This window comes from Nyctereutes procyonoides, unplaced genomic scaffold (genome assembly GCF_905146905.1).
Source record: "Nyctereutes procyonoides isolate TBG_1078 unplaced genomic scaffold, NYPRO_anot_genome, whole genome shotgun sequence".
Lineage (NCBI taxonomy): Eukaryota > Metazoa > Chordata > Mammalia > Carnivora > Canidae > Nyctereutes > Nyctereutes procyonoides.
The window spans coordinates 23,248,554-23,265,487 of NW_026575030.1; the positions used below are offsets into that span (position 1 = coordinate 23,248,554).

General features: G+C 55.8%; 1 protein-coding gene across 1 annotated transcript in view; it reads left to right on the plus strand.

Moving 5' to 3' along the window:
- The window catches only part of ADCY5 (adenylate cyclase 5), a 146,729-nt gene that overhangs the window by 83,168 nt on the left and 46,627 nt on the right, over positions 1–16,934 (plus strand). Inside the window, exons 2-3 of the mRNA XM_055316382.1 lie at positions 2,719–2,868; positions 7,220–7,341. Coding sequence (XP_055172357.1) covers positions 2,719–2,868; positions 7,220–7,341 — 272 coding nt within the window. The remainder of the gene's footprint in view (positions 1–2,718; positions 2,869–7,219; positions 7,342–16,934) is intronic.

Sequence of the window (16,934 nt, forward strand, 5' to 3'; positions counted from 1 at the left end):
CAGTAACTATTGAAATAACCATATGGTTTTTCTATTTAGTCTGTTGATATGGTGAATTACATTGATTTTTCAAAGTTGAACCAGCCTTCTGTTCCTGAGATTAACCCCACTTGGCCGTGTTGCATTCTCATGATACATTTTCCTGTCTGAGGGTAGCTCCTCATTTCTCTTTCCCAATTTTTCCTGTTTTTAGTCATCTGGCCCCTTCTTCTCCTTTTAAAAGATATTCCCTAACTAGAACATTCTCCAGCATTCCCCGAAGATTGCTCCTTCAGCTTTCACCTCCTCACCTCATTCTCCTTACCTCTCTCTCAGTGGTCCCCAGTGGCTTTCTGAAGTCTTGTCATCCAGGTCTCCCTTCAGAGTCACTCTCATGATGAATACTCTAGGCCATAGTCTCTTGCTCCCTGAACCTTATTGCCCTGGTCTTATGGCTCTTCCTTCTGAGTCAGCTCTGCATTCTGGCCCCCAGCCTCATGCAGAAGTCTTTGGACTTCTGTGGTAGCCTCCTGACCTATCTCTGACTCCCTCTGCTGCTCTTGGCCTTGATGAGCCTTTGTGAAGCTGACGTGCTCATCTTGCTCTTCTTTCCTTCAGTAGTCCTTCATGTTCCTGTTGTATAAGAATTGTGCCAGGCGTCTTCAGCCTGACATTCAGATGCCCCTGCAGTCTGGCTCTTATCTGCCTTTCCAGCTCCATCTTCTCTCTGTGGACTTCCCCTCAGGATCATAGAGCCTGAGTTATTTATTCAAGGACCCCTGAGTACCTCACAAACCTGAGCGTCATGGATACTCTTTCCAGGGATACCCTTTCCCGTGCCTGCCGGACTTGCCAACTATGCCCCAATCCCAGGCCCAATGTGCCTGGCTTGCCCAGAAGTTCTCCTCTTGCCTCCTCATGATTCCTTGCCCTCTTGCTTGGTGCAAGACCATTTCTGCTTCCTAGCGCCAGTTCTCTGTCAGGCTTGACCCCTCATCTCTTCACCTGGATTATAAGCTTCATAGAACAGGGGGTTTTCTTTCCTTGTGTTGAGTAGGTTGTGTTTTTCTCTGCCATGTTTTTATGTAAAATGACAGTTCTGAGGTGGATGGGATTCAGGTGAGGTTGGGGGAGTTATGAGTCATCATCAGAGTTGGTGGAGCTAGTAACCTGAGTTTGCCCCTTCCCCGAAGGCACATCCAGGAAGCATCTGGAAGATATCCAGGAAGTGCTCGAGGCGAGCTCACAGTGTCCTGCAGCCAGGAAACCAGAATTTATTGTGCAGCCAAGGAGAGAGCAGGACTTTGAGAGATTGGAAAGAGAAAGTCTCTTTTTGTTCACGGCTCAGGACAGTCATGGTAGAGCGGTATAGGTGTCTCCAGGTAACCACAGCCCCACATCCAGCAGGGAGCCCACATGGCCTCCAGACTTGGACTGGCTGAGGACCCTGAGTGGAGGTCAGGATGCCTCAGAGCTGGGGCTGGGGGTGGGGGGAAGCCTTCAGGTCGAACAAGACCAGAGGGAAGGACAGGACTTCTAGGTTCCAGAGACAGAGAGGCCCCTGGAAGAAGAGGGTGGGGCTGTCTGCTAGGTCACACCAAGCAGCTCAAGTCCAGAGGGCTTCCGGAGCTACAGCAGAAAGTGCCAAGGCCAATTGGGGTTCCCTTTCGTCACTGCGACTAAGAATCAAGCTGAGGGAGGGATGGAGTCCTAGAAGCCTGAACATCTTTGTGTGGCTTCTGTCCTGCATGGCCCAAGGCAAGGGCAGGACCAGCATCTGTTTACCCAGATATCCCAGTAGCTAGCTGGACCTGCCAAGAAAACGTTTGTCTCAGATCCTGAGCAAATTTAGGATCTGAAGTGTGCTATGTGATCTTGCTTTTGTGGGGTGTGTGTGTAGTGTTGTGTTCTCTTTCCCTTAGCTTTTCAGTAAATGCTCCTTTCCAAAGAATTCCAACCTTGTCTCCGCGACCTGAGGGGCAGTAGTACTTTTCCACACATGCACCTCCATCGGCACGGGGAAGGGCAGGAGTGTGGGGCAGAGGGCGATGGTGGATGCTCGCCAGCTGGAATGGTGCAGTTGTCAGGGGGCGTCTGGGCTGGTGCAGAGAAGGAATGGAAACCCAGGAAGAGGAGACAGGACCTGCTGTTGACCCTGACCCCGGCTGGCCCCAGGACCTTAGCCTTCTCCCAGACCTCAGAGGGTTTGGCACACTGCTGGGTATCTCCTGGGTAGACAGCACGCACTTGTTTCAGCTCAGTGATCCCTGGGGAATAATAAGCATTAACGATAATCATCTCAGACTTCTCTGCAAAAGGGCAGTCCTTTGTCCTGTGCTGGACTCTATCATGCTTTCAAAAAATGAAATCCCGTGACCCTTATGGAACCTTCCTTGCAACCTCCCCCCTGCTTCCTCCCCACCAGTGCATACACAGCATCACCTGTATGCCTAACCTTTTCGTCTCTGGTGCTGTGTGCATGCACAGTATGATTATTCAGAGACTGGGTTCCTTAGGGCCACAACCTGTCACAGGCCAGCCAAGCTCTGGGCTTCGAGGAAGTCAGAGAGCCTGACCTATCCTGCTTAGCTGCTCCCTGTGGTCAGCCATGGGTGAGTGTCCTTGCTCGCAGGTGGGTGTGTGTGCTAACGTGGGGCCTGGGGGGGGGCAGGGTTGGGGCTCCAGCGACTGGTGCCCACTGCGGGCCTCAGCTCCGTGTCTTCATCTCTCCCTCTGCAGCTCGTCTCCAATGTCCTCATTTTCTCCTGCACCAACATCGTGGGTGTCTGTACCCACTACCCGGCTGAGGTCTCCCAGAGACAGGCCTTCCAAGAGACCCGGGAATGCATCCAGGCACGGCTCCACTCGCAACGGGAGAACCAGCAACAGGTGGGTGAGGCCCTCCTGTCCTTGCGTGGCCCAAGGCCTGCCTCTGCCTAGTTGCCTGCCATCCCACCAACTGCGCTGCGTGTAGCCGCCAGCCCCACCCCACATCCAGGCAGGGACTAAGCCAGAAGGGAATGTTTTCCCTGGAGGGAGCCTAGCATTTCTGGTTCTGTGGGAATGCTCTAGGAGACTTGGGAGGAAGAGCTCTACCCTAGTGCTTGCCCATTGCCCCGTCATGTTCCCCTGCTGCCGACAGGCCAAGCAGCCCAGACCCTGGGCACGGGAAGGGGCCCTCCGCCCTCCCCAGTGCCGATGAGTTAGAGCGGTGAGAGCTACAGCCCCTGGGACGCCCTCCTTAAGCTCTTTATCTGTGCCGAGTTCTGGGGTTTGGTTGGTTCAGAGGAAGGATGGTGGTCCTGTCTCACCCTAAACGCCGCTCTCAGAGAAGTTTTGGGCAGGGAAGTAGGCCGTTCATGGGGGCCACAGACTTGGAGGGCTCCTCGTAGTGAGCACTGGGGCCGGGGGAGCTGCCCCTTGTGCTCTCTTGGGTGACGGCCGGGCAAGGACCGAGGGCTAGCCGCCTGCCTGGCTGCCCCGCATCCTGGTGGGGCGCAGGACCCTTGTGCCCTCGCCTGAGTGTGAACCAGATGCGTTCTGGGGACTCTGCGACACAACGAGCTGAAAAACACGGACTAGAGCCCTAGAGACGGGGCTGTGTGACCCCAGGGGAGAGTGTGGATGGGCCAGCAGGTTGACAGGGCCCCCCTGGACTGGCGCTTGGCGTGGCTCTCAGTGATGAAGTTACTCTGAAGCGGGTTCTCCTGTCTTCTTATGTCCGTGTCTACACAACAGACACAAGTGGAGTCCTGCTGCCTTTGAGTTCAGGGAGAGGGAGACAAAGCCCCCCACGGCCTCCTCGCTTGTCCAGAGAGCACGCTGTGGGCGCCCCAGGCGCACAGCAGTGTGACCACAGTGTGAGAGGGTCTGACTCTGACTCCGTCTGGACGCACCCCAAGCAGTTACGTGACGGGGGCAGGCCCAAGCCAGGGGGCGAAGCTCTGCAGCATCTCCCCAGCGCAGCCCACCCCTCCCACCAGTGGCCTCTCCTGCTTGCCGTCCAGCCCTGCTGCTGTGGCCGGTGTGCCTTGCCAGGTCCCCAGCTCATGCTGTCCAGCCTGAGGCCTGGCTGGCCCCAGGCATTCTTTTGGCCCCGTCAGAACTCCTGGTCCGGCTCTTGAACAGCCCCATGGTCAGCGGTGTCCCTGGGTTCTCCTACCGTGTTTTTCTGTCTAACTTGCTGCCCTTCTGCTCCCTACCCTAAGCCCCTCCATGCCTCAGAGGCCCCCCAGCTCATCCCAGCTCCAGGCCCTGGTATCTGTCGCCTGACATCGGGATACCTTCCTTCTCTTTTTGTGTCAGGGAGTGTCCCTTCTCACTTCTGGGCCTTGTTCCTTCTCCAGTAAAATGCGTATTTTACAGCTCATCATGGTTTCCTTGTACTGGCCCTGGACAGGCTGGACATTCCAGCAAATCCACAGGGATTTGGGGAAGAAAATCCATTTGCTTTAGCATGTTCTGAGCCAAGATACTAGGGAGGAGAGGCGTGCTTCCTGGGGACAGGCACTCCTCACCCCGCCAGAGCCCAGTGGCTCTCGGGCCTCCCCCACCCTCTGCAGAGAGTGCTGCTCTTGGGTCCCTGGGGGGGGTCCTTGGGGGGCACTCCGAGGTGCCACCTGGTGGCAGGACTCAGCACTGTTCCCCAGCCATCCCCCCCCCGCCCTCCTGACCCGCAGCCCCAGAAGTGGTTATAAATGTAGGAAGGTCTCTCATGGACATAAACAGTAGATGGCACGTGGTCCCCCAGCTGTGCTGTATTTCCACAGGATTGCCCCTTACTCTGTGTTTCTGTCACCAGGAACTGAGAGTTCAGGAGATAGGAGGTGGCCCTCAAGGGCCACATCCACTGATGCTCAGGGAGACCAAGCTAACCCACAGAGAGCACCCTGCATGGATTACCAGTGTTCTCCAGGCCCGAGGCTGAGGGCTGTGGAGCTGAGCGTAACACAGCTCCGTCCTCAGGGGCACCTCACTTCATGCACTACAGGGAGGCCCGGTTAGCAGGCCCCCCGAAACCCTGAGTGATCGGGGGCTCCAGAGGCAGACCCTGCATGGTAAGGGGATGCTCTGCAGCACCAGGACCCTCCTACTGGGAAGGGGGGAAGCCTGAGGCAGGATTAGCGGCGGGATGTGAGGATGGTGAGCCTAGCTGAGGGGCTTGTGTGTGAAGACAAGGAAACCCTGCCAGGAGCTTGGGCAGCTTCCCATGGTGCTCTGGATCTGGAACACAGTTCAGGGCCTGCCGGGTACAGGGAGGGGTAGGCGGGAGCCAGATCATGGAAACCTTGAGGCCAGGCTGGGCTTGTGGGCTGGCTCCGGAAGCTTCAGGAAGCATAGACGGGTTTTACGCAGGGCAGCGATGGGGTCAGGGGTATGTTTAGAAAGATCACGCACTGGCTTGCAGTGTGGAGGATGGACCCGAGGCAGCAAGCTGGGACACAGAAGTTGGTGCAGGGCCTGCTCTGGTCGCCGGGGTGGGACCCGAAGGAGGCCTAGCACATGCGAAAACCAGAGGCTGGGACGGTAGAGGTGCTTCAGGAGGATGAGAAGGCAGCCAGGCCCGGGCTGGTGGGAGCAGGCCAGGTGCCGGAAGCGGGCGGGTCGAGTGGGGGTCTTGGCTTGCAGTGGAAAATAAAGCGGGGTGGGCTCACCAGCTCCAGAAGAATCCAGAACCGGGGGGAGCTCCGGAGATTTTGCACCGGCGAGTGTCACAACAAAGGCAGTGTACTGGAGAGACGGGGGCCATACAGGGAGCGGGGAGGCCGGGGAGGGGCCCTCTGGCTGGGATGTAGGCGGTGCGGGTGGACGTGCAGCAGGAAGGACCGGAGTCTGCGTCTGCATCCCAGGACCTGCTTGGGGCTGGACGGGTCCGGGCCAAGGGGAGAGGGATGAGGCGCAGAGGGGACATTCTGAAGGGTAAAAGCACTTACACGGGTGGGGTGCCGACCTGGTGGCCCGGAGAGTGCAGGCGGCACGGGCAAAGGCAGGGGGCAAAGGCAGGGAGCTTGAAGAGCCGTTGGGGAATGAAAACCCGGGAAAGTGAGTATGGCTTGGGGTGCAGTGTCCCGGTGGTAGCGGCCAGTCATCCGGCGGGCAGCTGGCGACTCAGGAGCCTGGAAGTAGGGACAGGGAGGAGGAGGGGACGGGCAGGGGTGCGTGCTCTCAGGGGCGAGAGTGAGCAGAAAGAGGAGAGAGGTGGGCATGTGCTGGGGGGGCGGCAGGAGGAGGGAGAGAAACCAGAAAGACACAGGCGCAGGAGGGGAATCTTGGGGTCATACAAGGGGGTAGCCCAGGATCTGGTGACAGGCACGAGTGAAGGGAGAATGAGGAGGGCTGGGCCAGCCAGGGTGAAAGGCCTCAGGCGGGAGAAGTCCATGAGCCAGCCTGGCGTGGGTAGTGGGCTGTTGGGGCGCAGGGCGAGGTCGCCCATCCCAAGGCAGCTGGGCCTCTTGCAGCAAGAAGGCCTGGGAGGAGAGGGCAGGAGGGAGGCGAAGTCGGGACCCCTCTCCACAGTGTGACCCTGGCCCCCTCCCTGTTCCCTCCCGCCTCCTCTCCAACAGGTCTTAGCTTCTCTCCGTTTCTCAGAGTCCACTTTCCCTCTCTCCCGGGCTACTGTCCCCATCGTGGAAATGGAGTAGTCCCAACCTCATCCTTCTGGTCCCCACGAAGCCCTCCCTGACCACCCCATTCCCAGCCCAGCAACCCCTGCTCAGTGCCCCCTAGTACTTTGAGCCCCCCTGAGACTGGGAGATTTGTGAAGGAGAGACCTTGCCTGGAACATGGTAGGTGCTCGGTGAAAATGTGAGGACGAGTTGAGTGACTCTCACGTGATGCCCTTAATCACCCCATCCCTATGTATAGATGAGGAACCTGAGGCTCAGAGAGGTTCAATAATTTGCCCAAGGTCGCACACAGTCTCGGGTGACATGCAGGGTGCCCCGGGGGGCTCAGTGCTACAGGCTCACCAGGACTGCTCTTCCCCAGGTGCAGGTGCAGGCACACAAAACCCAGGAGGTCTCCCAGGGAGAGAGACCGGGTTCTAGTAGCCGTGGGGGCACAACTCTGGCCCACTGTCACCTAAATGTCAGCTCCTTGAACTTCAGGCCAGCCTGAGGGCTTTTGCAGGGCCCTGTGGATGGGGGCCCGGGTGGGGAGGAGTCGGCCTGCGGTGGGGCAAGCAGGGGACTGCCAGGCAGGTGGAAAGAGCTATGATGAAAGCACGTGCCTCCCTCCCCAGGAGCGGCTCCTGCTGTCTGTCCTGCCCCGTCACGTTGCCATGGAGATGAAAGCAGACATCAATGCCAAGCAGGAGGATATGATGTTCCATAAGATTTACATCCAGAAACATGACAACGTGAGGTACGAGTGCGGCTGGGGGGCGAGGGCAGGGTGGGAGGACTGCATGCCTGGGGAGACAACATCTCCTCCTCTTGCCCTTTGGGGGAGCACAGCCCGGCAGGGTGGTCTGTGGCTTTGGGGCATGTGTGCTGTGTGGGGTGCCCCAGCCACGCTGTACCCTCTAGGTTGGTGCAGTGAATTATTACAGAGGGATGGGAGCTGAGGCCGCAGGGAGAAGCTAGAGGAGGGAGGAGGAGAAAGAATGCAGCAGCCCCAGCTGTCGGGGAAACTCCTAGCCTGGCAAGAGAGGGAGGAAGCCGACTTGGGACCCATGTGTCCTGTCATCATCTCAGTCTTCATCATCATCTAGCAGCTTCCATGTCTGCTAAGCCAGTGTGGGTCAGGCACTGGTACCAGGCATTACCCACCTCGTTGCTAATCCTCCTGACCATGCTGTAAGGTGGGGGCCCTCATCAGCATCCTTTGTTTAGAGATTGAGCACAGAATGGCTAAGATCCTCGCCCAGGGTCACTCAGCCAGGACTGCTAAAGCTGGGGTGCATCCAGGTCGGCCTGCCCCACAGCCCACGCCCCTCTCGCTGCACATTTGCTGCTTCTCTAGACAGAAGCTGCTGACAGCAGGGATGTGCAAACAGATGTAGACTAATAGAGTGCAAAATCTGCTTATGAGCTCCGTGGGGACACGGAGCGATACAGTGGCCTTCATCCAGCGTGGCTTCCTGGAGAGCCCTGTAATCCTCCCATCTGCCCAGAAAAGGAGCTGCTGTGTTTGCCTTCAAGAGAATTACTTTCTCCCTGGGCAAAATCTCGGACCCATGAATCTTCTAAAGCTGGTGTAGAGGGAACCCTTTGCAGGCTTGGGCTGAATTTTCATAAAGGGATTAAATGGAATGATATAAATTATGGTGCATGCACCATAACACGCCCACGTGAGTATACATCCACTCAAGGCGAGGCTGATGGCCGCAGGGGCAGGGAGGGCGCACCGAGTTTTCATGTCGAAATTGTCCGAATTTGAGGCGGAATTGCCCAGTTCCCAAGTGTGCCCTGGAATCCAAGACTGTTGGTTCCATCCGCCGGTGTGTCCTGTATCCATCTTCCAAAATAGACTCCAAGCCTTTGAAAGAAAAAGGTTACCTGAACAACTTGTGTCCTCAGTTTTGGGGGTACCCAAGTCCCCCCAGAGCCCACCCATGCTCCGCTGTCAGGAGGGGAGAGCATAGCCAGGGGCAGGAAGAAGGCCGAGGCCCAGTGCCTGCCCAGGAGGTGCCCCGAGGGGCTGCAGACTCAGCTAAGCCGAGCTCAGAGAGGGAAGTGGGGCCCAGGACTCAGTCGGTTGATTTGACATGTTGGTTTCCCACCTCTCCTCACACCCACCTCTGACCCCATAAGGTGGAATAATTGCTCACAACCAGAGTTGTACTTGTGTGGCGCCTTCCCTAAGCCACGCACTACTCTGAATACTTCATATAATCACTGAGTCCTCATAATCCATATAAGAGGCCAGTACTCCTATTACCTTTATTTCACAGGAAACTGAGGCACAGAGATTAATTTGTCCAAGATCCTAGAGCTGGTTAAGTGGGACAGCTGTCCCCTGAAAGCTGTTTGGTATCAGAGTTCCCACCTAGCCTTACTAGGTGTTTTTTATATGCCCAGTAGAAAGGAATGTGTATGAGGATTTGTGGGAAGGAGACTCGGGGAGCCCCTAAGCCAAGGGGAGACTCAGAAAAGGTGGATGAGAGAGGTTTGGCTTCTAGTGTGTGTGTGAGAGAGAAAGAGAGACTGTGGACTGACCAGGGGCCTTTCTGGTCTGATAGCCCCTAAAATCTGGGGGACCCTAGGGACACGTAAAGAAATAGCCTTCCCTATTAGAAGAAATCTCAGAGGCCCAAAGTTCAGACGGGAAGGAGTAACCCGCCAAGTGGTCCCAACACAAAATGAAGCCCTGAGCTTCCCCTTTCTGGGACTTTTCTCTCTTGTCCTTGCTGTACCCACCACCCCCCACCCCCGTCCCCCGGCCCTGGTGTCGTTTCAAACATAGCACGGACTTGATTGTTCTCAGTGCAGCAGAGCTTCCAGTAGATTCCTTTTTTTTTTTTAAGATTTTATTTATTTATTCATGATAGAGAGAGAGAGAGAGGCAGAGACACAGGCAGACGGAGAAGCAGGCTCCATGCACTGGGAGCCCGATGCGGGACTCGATCCCGGGACTCCAGGATCACGCCCTGGGCCAAAGGCAGGCGCTAAACCACTGAGCCACCCAGGGATCCCCCTTCCAGTAGATTCCACTGAAATATAAAGCTGAACATAAAGGAGATGCAGAGAATTCACTGCTCAGAAACAGTTTGGCATTCGAGGCATAGGTGCTCAGCCTGGCTGGGCTCACACATCTGGTACATCTGGCCACCACTGTCTCTCCACCCAGTGCTTGCCCTCTCACCCCTGTCTCCTGCCCCTCCATTGCTTTGGGCCCCCAGTCCTCCAGCAAGGGGGTCTGGTCAGAGGGACTGACTCAGGCCTCTTCCACCACCGTAAGGAGTGGCCTGCCCTTGGGGTGACGTCCCCCTTACCCACCCACTCTCACGGAGGCTGTGACTCTGGGTACATAAAAGAACAGTACCCTAATCACAGGGTGACCCGAATGTCCATGTGGCAAGACTCAGACCCCCCCCCCAGCCACACGGGGGGTATTTCTGTTTCAGGATGTGCTAAGATCAATGGCAGCAGAGAGAAAAAAGGAGAGAAAAATCAAGATGTCACCCACTTCATGGGGACAGACATAATTCTGACTCTGAAATTGCCAGGCTAGTGGCGGCTGGCGCACATCAGAGGCCAGCCACAAGCAATCAGATGCAAATAGCCCGCCGAGGCCCATTCCCTGTTCCGTTAACAGCCCTGGCTGCAGCTCGTGACGGAAGCACGTTGCATGCTTCGTCTCTGTTTTGGGTTGAACTTTTGACTTGGGTTGAGGGCTGAGTAGTAGGTGGAGGGGGTGACATGGTCGTGTGGAAATGCGCTTGGGGGCCCGGCTCGTGGTACAGTGATGAGGCCTGGGGCTCGAGGTTAGGCAGCCCCGAGTGTTGGCCACACTCTGCTGTCCCCGGGGCCATGTGACCGGGGCGAGTGATGGGCGCTGGTACTCTGAACCTCAGTCTCTTCCTCTGCCTGATAGGATGAAAAGAATACCTTCTTAGCAGGCTTGCGAAGAGCAGATGAAAGCGTGTGAGGGAAGCGCTTAGCGCAGTGTCTGGACAGGACACGTGTTCGGTAATTGGGAGCAGCGATTATCGTTGTTACCGCTATTATTGTGATGATTATCACACTCCTATCAACAGAGCAAGGCCTGGGGATTCTCTGGCTGGAGAGTGGAAGGGTGATGAGTCACGTTTGTCAATTCTCTGCGGAGTTATAATATTTAGAGAGGGTGATGACATGCTGCTCTCTAGCCCCCTCCAAGAGCAAGGCCACAAGAAAAATAAATCAGCCCTGCGGTGTGACAGTCGGGGCCCGGATCTGCGGAGGGGGAAGAGACTAATGGGTGGGCAGGGAGGGGTGGCAACAGATCCCCACTGCGCTGTGGCCTCACCCTTTCCTGACCCCCAGTGGAATATCTGCCCCCAGGACCCGCCAGGAGCCTGTCAGATGCTTTGGTGCTGAGCCACCAGTGGCAAAGCATTGAGGTGGGCCAGAGGCCAAGGCATCCTTGGAGACCTCCCCGCCCTGGAGCCCCCAGCCTCCCCTGTCTGACATGTAGTGACAGATGGAGATGTTTTAGCCCTTCTGGGGCTGGATAGGCCAATTGGGGCCAGGGCCCATCGCTGGGGTGTCAGACCTGTGGCTTGAGCGCCCTCTTCCCCATCCTCTCTCCCTTCTCCTGCGGCCAGCAGCGCCAGGTCAGAGGGGGGCTGTGCCGTGCCCATTCTGGGGACAAAGGCCTCTAGCACATGCCAGCAGAGGCAGCTCTGGGCTGGGTGCTCCCAGTGCTCTGCTTGGGAGGAAGGACATTGAGGAGGGGGGAAGGGGCCAGCCCTGGAAGCACACAGCACATCCCCTGGGTCACAGTACACACAGACGCTGCCTGAACCCAGTTGCCACCAGGTCACCGTTGTGGAATAAGACGAGTATCTGTGTTGAGCAGCCGGGGCACACCCCTCTCTGCCCCTTAACAGCCATGGGAACTTGGGCAGGTCACCTAACCTGAGCCTCACGGTCCTCATCTACAACATGGGAGTGGTGGCCTCCCCTCACTCTTCCGTTCAGTGGATGTTTTCCTCTGTTTCCAACCGTGGGACACTGAGCCTTAGAGACGAGGATTGCAATGGGAATTAATAAGGACACTGTCTCTGATACTGGGAAGCCCACTTTCTGTTCAGGAAGACACACAGCAAACAGTGGATTGATTAGTAAATTGGGGACATATCACATGAGGACTTTGCATCCTTAAAGGCTATAGATGTTACAAAATTTGCCGCCCCGTTATTCTGTTATGATGAAAGCCACAAAGGAACAAAGCCTGTAAGAGGGGCCCTAGGACCACTCCCTGCAGGGGTGCTGGGAAGGTTGTCGGGGTGGAGTTTGTAAAGCCCCGGGCCAGGCCCCCCCACCCGGGAAGTAGCCTCAGACTGCCCTATGGAGGTGGAGCGGGTATGAGCTGAGAGTCAAGGTTGGGTGGCCAATACCCCAAAGGCTTTAGGAGGGCAGGGAACATCTGAGCCGTGCCTGAGAGTGTTCTGAAGGGCACTCCACTGCCGGAAGGGTTCATAGTGGGTGAGTTCCATACCTGAAAGACCTGTCTCACGCCAGAGCTCTTAGGATTTAAAGGTTGTAGATGGTGCGAAGGGCCAGAGAGCCAGCTCCTCCAGGGGGTGCTGGTCCTCAGCTGAGGAAACCCTTTCCTCCCCTGGCCCTATCTGTCTGGACCCTGAGGAGGGTTCAGGATGGAGTGTGGGGTCTTGGCCCATTGGCTCAAATCACAGCCTCATTTTCAGGAGCCTGGCCCAAGACCTGCCAGGACCCCGGGGTAGAAATGAGTTAACAGCCGTCCCCGCACAGTAGGGGAGTGGCAGGTTCTGGGGAGGGCTCCCTCTCCTCCCTCCTTCCCCCCTCCTTTCCCTTCTCTCCCCAGCCTCTCCTGAACCTCCCGCTTCTAAGGTTATCATCTCCTCTCCCCGTCTCCTTCAAGGACTTGGCTGTGTTCCCCAGGTCGTTCTGGTGTCTGGCTCGGCTGCGGCATGGCTCTGAATAACAATGGCCTCGCGACAACGTCCGAGATGCTCAGATACCTGTGGGTGGATTGTGTGCCCTGTGGGCAGAGAGGAAAAATGTTTACCTCCAGTCACATTCCCGGCAACCGACCACATGAGGGATGGTCCGTAAACACCTAGCATTCCTGTCTCCAACCTGATATTAAGAAAAGTATTCTGAGCTCTACGCAATACCGATCATAGACAGAAGTGGCCTTTGTGTTATTATCTCATTCATCCCACCTTGATTGTGCTGCCGCTCCTTGCCAGGTAGGACTCGGAGGAGGTAGGAGAGGTCGTGTGCGGGCCCCTCGGACGGCTCAGCCCTCAGCAGTGAGGTCGGGCTGCATCTGGTGCCCTGGGAACAGCAGCCTCATAACCCAGCTGGTCCCACTAGGGAAGCCCCTGGGGGTGGGGCTCTGCTCTTTAATTAACTAATTAATTCATTATTTTACTTGTGATAAGACAGACATAGTAGAAAGTTGGCCGTTTTAACCATTCACATTATCGTGCAACCACCTCCCCCATCCATCTCCGGAACTTTTTTTTCATCTTGCAAAACTGAAACTCTGTCCCATTAACCAACGACTCCCCATTCCTGCCCTCCGCCGGCCCCTGGCCACCACCATTCCACTTTGTGCCAATGAGTTGGACTATCCTAGGTGCCTCACATAAATGGAACCATGCAGTACGTGTTCTTTTGTGGTGGGCTTATTTCATTCAGCAGAACATAGCCAAGATCCATCCATGTTGTATGTAGTGTGAGCTGGAATTTCCTTCCTTTTTAAGGCGAAATAATACCCCATTGTGTGTGTTTGCCACCTTTTGTGGATCCATTCATCCTTTGGGTGGCTTCCACCTTTGGGCAAGTGGTGAATGATGCTGCTGTGAACATGCATGTGCAAATACCTCCTTGAGGTCCTGCTTTCTGTTCCTTTGAGTGTATACCTAGAAGTGAAATTGCTATATCATATGGCCTGTAATCCTATTGTTTAATTTTTTAAGGAAGCTCGTAGTGTTTTCCATAGAGGTTTGCCATTTTACCTTCCTACTAGCAGTGCACAAGGTTTAGCTTCTAAACTCCCTTGCACGGTGGTGGGTCTTCACAAGGGACCTGAGTTTGTCCTTGGATGTGGAATGGGGGTCAGCGGGGCATGGAGCCAGCAGCCAGATAGGACTTACTATTTTAGCTCTTTGGACCCAAAGTTGGGGACTCTGGGGTAGAGAAGAAGAGAGAGAAGTTAGGGTGACGAGACACTGACCTGTTAAATGTGTCAGGCTATGCCTTTGAAATTCTGATCTAATAAGAATTCAGAATAAGAAGGACTATCCTGAGCTGGCCAAGTCAGAAAAGACATCATGAGGATAGAAGGGATAGAATCAGATCCTAGAAGAATGTTATTAGTGTTCAGCAGTTTTATTATACAAAGGAAATGTGTTTCTTGTAGAAAAATTAGGAACTAACAATATAGAGAAGAAAATAGAGAGCTCCACGTACTTATCACTGAGAGGTCACTGACAACTGCTTGGACTTGGTACAGTCCCCTCCCCACTTTGTGGGCTTCTCCTCAGGCACGTTGCAGAGCTTTGTAAACGCAAAGTCCATAAATGCAATGGGAGGTCTATTGTCTAGGTGGCGGCGGTAGGACTGAGTGGGCAGAAACAAGATCAAGGGACCAGGGGGTGGAATGGGGTCTGCAGGAGGCCCTGTAGCTGGCAGCAGGGATTCCGGGACATATGTTGACCCCAGACCACCTAGACCCAATCCTGACAGTCAAGCCAGTCCCAGGGCCCTTCCACTTTCTGAAGGAAGGTGTCACGTTGCCGTGAGAGTGGAGAGGGTGTGACTGTCCCAAGGTGGAGTCTGTACACATGTCCAGTGTGTTCAGCATCCTCTCATTGACCTTCCCCCCTTTCCTCTCCCAGCCTGTCCCTCAGAAGGTTCTTGGGCCACTCCTTGACCATACGTCCTACTCTGACTACTTCGCACCCCCTTGGAAAATGCCCATCACCTGGTGTCCATTCTCAGCCAGTCGTTGATACGACCACCCCGACTGTGCTGTTCACCTAGCGTGCGCCAGTGACCCACCACTCCTCCTGTATCTTACTAGGGGTATGGCTTGGAGCAAATGATGCGGGGAGGAGGGGGGCACACTGCAGGGGGTAGACCCCTGGCCTATGGCTGGGCCTCTCCAGGCTATGCTGCTGGGGCCTCCAGGGCACTTCCTGCCCTGCTTCCCTAAGACCTTTAGCTCCCACTGGGCCCGACATCCTGGGAGTTGGGCTGAGACCTTGCCACATTCCCTTCCTTCCCCTTCCCCATGACTCTGTTTCCCCAGGCCCCCTGCCTCTCCTGGGCCCTCCTCGACAGGCAGTTGACCTCTCAGCATTTCTTGAGTCCCCTCTGTTGCAGTGTGGAGAATGGAGGCACTGCCTGCCGCCCAGACCACGAGGAGAACTCGGCGTCTGGGCATTCCAGGTGCTGCTGGATATGTGGCTTCTGTTCAGGAGCAGGGTCAGACCCCAGCATCTCCGTGAGGTCACAGCATCTGTTGGTACAAGAGGGAGCAACAGCGAGGAAATGTGTGCTTACCCAAAAATGCACGCGGGGAAGCTGAGCCGAGGCAGCAGTAGGCTGAAAGGCCTATTGGGATAATTGGGCTGAAGTGCCTGCCGCTCTTGCCTCCGGAGTAGAAGGCGGGCGACGTGAGTGATGGATGGCAGGCAATTAGGGAGCAGCGCACCGCCCGGGGGGGCCGGCCTCCGCGCACCCACCACGAGGGCCTGATGGCCTTGCCAAGATGAGCTCTCAAGTGGGAGCCGATCAACCAGCCAGGACCTTACTGTATCCTGGGCCCTGTGTGGCTGTAAAATGGCCTTCAGGTTCCCAAAGAGCAGTTCAGGAAACTCTGTCTGCAGAGTCGAACAGTCTGCAATTGGGTAAACCTCAAAAACAGGAGAGCTTCCAGAGTGACAGCCACTGAGCAAATTCCTCCCCCGAGGCAGCAGAGGAGTGTGACTTCGCCTCTGACAGGCGGTTAGGGGGAATGCGGAGGTGCAGAATTTCCATAAATGTGTAGGAGAGGCTGCGGGGTTTTGGAGTTGGGACCTCAGAGACCCCGTCCAAACCTCTGCACAACTTGGAAGTTTGCTCTGAGCCACTCCTCTCTGGCTGGTGGGTCGCTCTGTCTCACCAGCAACTCATCAGCCAGCAGCCTGCCCTCCCTGACTCCTCAGCAGCTGTTGAAAACCCCAAGACAGGTCACAAAGAGTCGATCCCAGCAGGTTGGAGGGAGACTCTGGCTTCCCAAGCCGTCGGGGGCCCCTCACACACCAGTGTGAACCAGGAAGCTGCTCATGGCTTCTGTAACCCTTCTTGCATTTGTCCCTTGAATACTGCTGGCCCCAGGCCCTGGGCTCCACAGGCTTCTGTCTCAGGTGACTAGCTTGGAACCCCAAGAGGCCCCATAGGGTCGAAGGAAGAGCTGCTGGAGTGAGCGGTCTTGCCTCTCGCTTGCTTTGAAAATGTGAATATTCTCTTCCATTCAACAAATATACATCAGGCACCATTACGGGTTGAACTGCGTCACCCTAAAAGATCTGTCGAAGTCCTGACCCTGGTCCTCGTGACTGTGGAGATAGGCTCTTTGCAGATGAAATCAGGTTGAGATGCTAGAGTAGGGTGGGCCCCTAATCCGGTCTAAGTGGTGTCCTTATGAGAAGAGGAAAATGTTGTATAAAGACCCAAATACACAGGGTGAGGTCAGAGGTCCAGACTGGAGTAACAAAGCCGCAAGCCCCGGAATGCCAAGGGTGGACAAGGAAGGGTCCCACCTAGAGTCTCGGAGAGAGGAAGGCCCTGCTGACACCTGGATTTTGGACCCCGAGCCTCCAGAACTGTGAGAGAAGTCATTTCTGTTGCTTTAAGCCGCGCGGTGTGTAGCGCTTTGCTACGACAGCCCCAGGAAGCTATCAGACGTGGCTCCCGTGGGCTGGGTATCGTGCTAGGGTGCATGTGGGTCGGAGTGGGGGGAGAGATGGCACAGGGATGTGACCTGTCCTTGGTCAGTCGTCGAGTGGCACATTTTCTTGAACATCTACCGTGTGTGTCAGACATTGTGCTGGTGGCTGGGATGCAGCAGGGAAAGGAATAGGCCAAAAAATCCCTCCCTTAAGGACTTCTTGATCTAGCGGGAAGAGATAAACAGGAACGTAACAATAACACCAACAACAGCAATACTATAGCCGAGAGCAAACCGAGCAGCAGAGCAGAATACGGCAGGGAGGGCAGACAGACGTGGGAAAGGTTAGAGGTTCATATAGGGCGATGGAAGTCTCCTTGAGGTGA